Source organism: Panthera tigris, chromosome F3, assembly GCF_018350195.1.
Source record: "Panthera tigris isolate Pti1 chromosome F3, P.tigris_Pti1_mat1.1, whole genome shotgun sequence".
Lineage (NCBI taxonomy): Eukaryota > Metazoa > Chordata > Mammalia > Carnivora > Felidae > Panthera > Panthera tigris.
The window spans coordinates 68,893,789-68,899,788 of record NC_056678.1 but is presented as its reverse complement, the minus strand read 5'-3'; the positions used below and the strand labels follow the sequence as shown (position 1 = coordinate 68,899,788).

Here is a 6,000-nt window from a genome sequence, read left to right as displayed (position 1 = left end):
AAGTCGAAACCGCGCGCGACAGGGGGCCCTGGGGAGGTTGGGGCGGCGCCCGCGGCCCAGGCGAGGCGCTCGCGGCCCAGGTGCGGCGCTCGCGGCCGGAAGAGGCTCCCCGACGGGCGGCGCGCGCGCTCGGCTTTCGCAACAGCGCCCCGGGCCGGCGGGGACGCTCCCGCTCCCGCTCCGCCAGGGCTTTCCTTCGCGGCCGGCACGGTCGGCGGCTGAGTCATGTGCGAGCGGGAAGTCACGCTGCCGCGGAGCCCGGGCCGGGAGAGCGCGGGGACCCGGGGGACGGCGGCCGCGCTCGGGGCCTGAGCCCGCCCCGCCGCGCGCCCCGCCCCGGCCCGCCCCGCCCCGCCGCCCGGCCGCCCGGCCGCCCGGCCCCGCCGCCCCGGGACCTCGGCGCGTCAGCCGCGGAGGAAGCATGCTGGCCCTGCGCTGCGCGCTGCTCACCGCCCTGCTGGCCGCGCCAGGGGCCGCCCTGACCCCCGGGGGCTGTCCCGCGCCGGGTAGGGTCTTCGCGCGCACCTGGAGGGCGGGGGCGGGGGCGGCCGGCGGGGGGAGGGGGCGGCACCCCTCTTCCGTGGCCGCCGACTTGGCGTGTGGTCGGGGGGCCGCGTCTCGAACCTCCTTCTCTGCGCCCTCGGGGGTCTTGACGCGGGGCGGGGGGCGGCGGAGGCCCAGGGGGGCGCATTCCCGCGGGGGCGGCCGGGGCACCGGCGCCGCTCTCGGCGTTGGCTTTGGGGGCCGCGTCGCTGGCCCTTCCCCCTCCGCCTCGGCCCCGGGTGCACGCGTGTGTGTGTGTGTGTGTGTGTCACAGCCCCGACTGCGAGGGGGCTGGCACCTCCCGCGGCCCCCGGCCAGGGAATTTAACCCCGGTGGGGAGGTTGGCCCGGGAGGGGAGTCGGGAGCCTTGGGGCTGGCGCACGCTGGGCTCCCTGGCCAGAGGACAGGAGGGGCGGGGCAGAGGGCAGCGGACACTTTTGCTCCTGTTGACTGTAATCGGCCCCTGGCAGCCAAGCCCGTCCATGGGTTCTGGCCACGCGCCCAGCTGTGTCCGGGCTCTCCGGCCACCGCTTCTCCAGAGGCTTCTTTTCGGGTATGGGGGCCTCTTTGAGGAGCGGCTTGCAGGTTTCTGGGAGCAGGTGGGTCCTGTCCTGGGCAGACATCCTCAGCCCAACCGTCTCTCTGCTGGGAGAGGGGACTCCAGAAGCTATAGGGGGGTGAGCGCTTTGCTTTCTGGACGGCGGTGCCCCTTGTGCCGCACAGAGGAGAATGGAGGGGTCCCCCGTCTCAGCACACACTGGGAAGCCCTGCAGGTGGCAGCCACTGCTGACCGAGGATTCAGGTACCTTCCACATGTGTTCTGGTTCTCTGCTGGATCTAAAATATACTTGGTTCCTGGGATTCCTGGGTGGCTCAGTCGGTTAAGCATCTGACTTGGGATCGGGTCATGATCTCATGGTTTGTGAGTTCGAGCCCCGCGTCCAGCTCTGTGCTGACAGCTCGGAGCCTGGAGCCTGCTTTGGATTCTGTGTCTCCTTCTGTCTCTACTACTCCCCCACTTGTGCTCTCTCTCTGTCTCTCAAAAATAACTAAATGTAAATATATATTTACATATATATACACGTGTGTATATATGTGTGTGTGTGTGTGTGTATATATATATATACATCATATGTATATATATATACATCATACACATATACATACATACGTATACATCATACACATATATATGTGTATATATATATATATACACATCACATACATATATATGATGTACTTCGTTCCAAAGTGGACACAGGCTCAGAGAGGCTGGGATGGGATGCGGTCAGGCCCTTGGTGGAGGCGGGCCCGAGATTCCCAACAGTAGAGCTAGTCCTCTGCCTGAGCTGAGCTGAGAGCCCTGCCTGCTGGCTGAGGACGGGGGCAGGAGGGGCCAGGGAAGGGAAGTGAGGCCTGGGCTTGTCTGCTGTGGTGCCAGAGGTGTGCCAGGCAGGGTCGAGGCCACACTCTCCCCCCACCCCCGGGAGGGGGCGAGGTTCCCCGGCCTGCCTGCCTCTGGCTCCTCACACCCCAGGGCACCTGCCCCGGGAAGCTTCCTGCTGCGGTTTCTGTGCCCTCTGGCTCCTAAGTGGCCTGGCCGCTGGGCATGGCAAAGGGCCGCCCACTGCAGTGGGTCCCTGTCCCCTGGTGCTCCAGAGGGACGGGCGAGGTGGTCTCCAGGCCTGGGCGGCCCACGAAAGGCAGAACTGAGAACTGGGGGAGGAAGTGAGAGCGCAGCTCAGAAGGAAAATGCCGAGAAGTAGAAAATACCCAGCTCTCCTCCCACACCCACACAGCCCGCGAGCTGGAGAGGAGAAATAAAGACACTGTACAGGAAGCGCACAGCAGATGGCTGAGAAGCGCTGGCTTTGGGGAAGTGAGGGGGCAGCAGAGGCTGGAGGGAGCTGAGTTAGAGGGGGAACCCCGCTGCTTCTCCAGGCTGGGGCTCTTGTGGCCAGGAGGCGTGCTTCCCCCGCCAGCCAGCGCTGCCCGCGCGAGCCTGAGCCCGGAGCCCACGGGACCGCTCAGGTGAACTTGGGGCCCAGACAGGCGGGGACTCAGGTGTTGTTGGGCGTGGAAGGCCTGGACACGGGTGACTCAGGTTCCTTCCGCCTTCTGCAGAGCGAGCTGGCACACAAAACAAGCACGTACGACTCGAAGTCTCTCAAAAGTCCTTTCTCAACTGCTGAACTCCCCTTTAGGGCGCCTTCTTCCTGCCCCCGGTGTCCCCCCGTTCGCAGCCTCACCCTGAATCAGTATTTCTCAGAAGGGTAGCACTGGGGCTGGTTGCATCAGAATTGGTGTGTGTGTGTGTGTGTGTGCGCGCGCGCGTGCACGCGAGCTGGCCAAGTCCCGTTCCCCACCCTAGATTTACTGAAGAGAAGTATCTGGAAGTGAGGCTCGGGAAGAGTCCTTTCCAACCCATACTGTTTGTGAGTCGCGGGTCTGAGGATGACCCACGGAAGGGTGTGCTTGAGGAGCTGAAGCCAGGCTTCTCATTGCCAGAAATCTCTCCCCGCTTTCCCTCTGCCCTTGTTTATTCGTCGCAGCAGGCGCTGAGTCCGCGTAAAGCCCTGTGGGGCCTGTGTGGGACCAGCTACCCAGACTCCACCCTAAAAGGAGCTTGAAAATGGCCAAATGTAAATCCCAGAGAGAGGCTGAGAAAATCCAGCTGCCTAAAGGCCTTTGGTACCAACTTCCCAAAGACAGATTGTCTGGTGTGGGGGAAGGTGCAGAGAGGAAGCTCCTTGAGGGGCGAGGGGACCCCAGGCAGCAGGTGCAGGTGGGTAAACCAAACCGGGAGCAGCCCGGGGCGGGGAGCTCACTGCTGTAGATATGCACCCCCTTCCCCTCTCCCCTCCTTCCCCTGTCCTGCAGCCACTTACCAGGTGTGTCTATTTATATTTACATCAGTTACCCTGAAGCTGCCTGAGGGCTCAGTTGGTTGAGCTGAGTATCTGACTTAGGCTCAGGTCATGATCTCGAAGTTCGTGGGTTTGAACCCTGTGTCGGGCTCTGTGCTGACAGCTGGGAGCCTAGAGCCTGCTTCCGATTCTCTGTCTCCCTCTCTCTCTGCCCCTCCCCTGCTCACGCTCTGTCCCTCTCTCTTTCAAAAATAAATAAACATAAAAAAATAAACTAAATTAATGAATTACAATGGAGTCAAGTTAAAAATGTAGTTCCTTGGGGTGCCTGGGTGGCTCAGTCAGTTGAGTGTCCGAGTCTTTTTTTGGTTCTTTTTGTTTCTGTTTTTGCCAACTCTTGATTTTGCCTCAGGTCATGACCCCAGGGTCCTGGGACCAAGCTCCACTCTCTCTCTCCCTGTGCTCCTCTCCCCCACTCGTGTGTGCGCTTGCTTCCCCTCCCCCCCCACCAAAAAAACAAAAACAAAAACAAGATAACACACAATGTAGTTCCTTTGTTGGACTAGCTACATGTCAGGTGCTCTGTGGTACCTGTGAGTAGTAGCTGACGTCTTGCACACAGAGCACGTCCGTCACGGCAGAAAGTTCTGCGGGACGTGCTGCTGCTGTAGAGCACGAGACAGTTTCTTCCGGACCCTTCCTGCTGCTTCTTCCTTTACCCCTCTCTGGACCTTCTCTTCTCCGCCTGAACACAGCCCATCGTCACCGGGGATGGTTCAGGTTTTGGGACAGATCTCTGCCCAGTCCTGCCGTGTAGAGATGATGTGAGTTCGTGTGAGTGAATTTGCCTCTTGGAGACTCACTGTTCTCATCTAGAAAATAGAAATAATTGTACCAGCTAAAGAGGAAAGAAGATATTATGCAGAGTGTATAGAACAGTCCATCGTGCAGAGCAAGTGCTGAAGAATATATAGCTAATAATGCACACATTTGAGAAAAGTATTTTTAAAGCTTTTAAAAAATGTTTACTTATTTTGAGAGCAGGGGAGGGGCAGAGAGAGAGAGAGAGAGAGAGAGGGGGAGAATCCCAAGCAGGCTCTGAACTGTCAGCGCAGAGCCCGACGTGGGGCTGATCTCATGAACCGTGAGATCATGACCTGAGCTGAACGAAACCAGGAGTCAGATGCTCAGCCGACTGAGCCCCCCCAGGCGCCCCTTGAAAAAAGTGTTTTGAGCTCCTCGTCTGTTCCAGATGCTGCTCTCAGAATTGTGGATGCTAAAATGAGCAAAACAGACAAAAATCCTGGCTCACTGGGGCTTCATCCTATGGAGATGTGAGCTTAATACATAATATGATGATTACTAGGGCCAAGGAGGAAGAGGAAGAGGGGGTTGGAACTGTGTGTAGATATAGGGGCCTATAGCGTGGACCTTTCTGAGGGAAGGCCAGGGAAGTTCTCACGGAGAGGATATTTGGATGAGGGCCTGAAGGGAATACGAAAGCATTCAGGGATCCCTTAGACACCAGTTTGGCAGGGAAAGTCCGTCCTCTTTAGCGCTGTGATGCTCTCTGATCCTGAGGGCCTGGAGCAGAGGGCTCCCTGGGGACACTAGCTGGACAGGAAGTGCTAAATGTCGCATCATTAACTGCCATCGTGGCAGGAGTCTTTAGAAGAGAACCTGGAGGCCTGGAGTGATGGAGGAAGGCTTTTAGCTCTCAGCCCCCCCCCCCCCGGCCCCCCCCCCCCCGCCCCCGCCCCGGCCAAGCCCCAGGAGCTTCCTGTGGATGATTAACCTGTGTGCTTTCCTCTCTGGGCTCGAGATCCAGAGAGCTCTGCAGCCCCGGGCAGGGCCAGGTGGTGCCAGGTGGTGCCGGGTCCAGGCTTGACGTCTCTGCCCCTAGCAGGCCCCCCGCTCTCAGCTGCCCTCTGCTGGCTCTGCTCTGGGGCCCCGAGGCCCTGCGTCCAGGCTGCCTCCCCCGCACCTGCTCTCGGTTTCCCTCCAGCTCCCAAGTGCCCTTCCTGAGAAGCATCCTTCGGTCTCTCCTCCGAATGTGTTACAGTGACGGTTACACAGACAGGTGCGCGCGGTTCCACCCCTCACGGCAGCCGAAGGCGCTGGACCCCGGGGTTGGACCCCTGGCGCACGTGGGGTGGGCCGTAGGACGGCACGTTTCGTTGGAGGGGAGATCCGGAGGTCGGTTTTGGACGCGCTGGAATGGAGACGTCTATCAGACAACCGATGACGTTCGTCGATGAGATGGGACGCGGGAACCTGCGGTCTGGGAACGAGGACCGGGCTCGAGGTGTGAATGTGGGAGTCTGTAAAAGCGCGTGTTCTACCCAGCCTTGAGAGTGGCCGGCCTCACGCGGGGCGAGTGTAGCTGGAGAGGAGAGGCCGGGCCGGCCGAGCGTGTGAGGCTGGCAGAGGAGGGGACCCGGGAGGTGAGAGCGGTGAGGTCAGAGGCAGCCAGGAGAGTTGGAAGCCCCGTGAGGGCGGGCGGCAGGGACAGTAGTGCACTCGGGTGGAGGCGGAAAGCCTGGAGTGGGTTCACGAGCGGACGGGAGTGGGGAAACAGCACCGCGGGCGG

General features: G+C 60.5%; 1 protein-coding gene across 2 annotated transcripts in view; it reads left to right on the top strand.

Moving 5' to 3' along the window:
* Positions 1-387: 387 nt before the first annotated feature.
* The window catches only part of IL6R (interleukin 6 receptor), a 43,212-nt gene continuing 37,599 nt past the window's right edge, over positions 388-6,000 (top strand). The window contains exon 1 of one of the 2 annotated variants that reach the window (XM_042976733.1): positions 388-506. In XM_042976733.1, the coding sequence (XP_042832667.1) occupies positions 422-506 (85 nt within the window). In that variant the 5' untranslated portion in view covers positions 388-421. Of the gene's footprint in view, positions 507-5,187; positions 5,716-6,000 lie in introns of those variants that run through there. The other variant, XM_042976732.1, reaches the window with a different exon arrangement.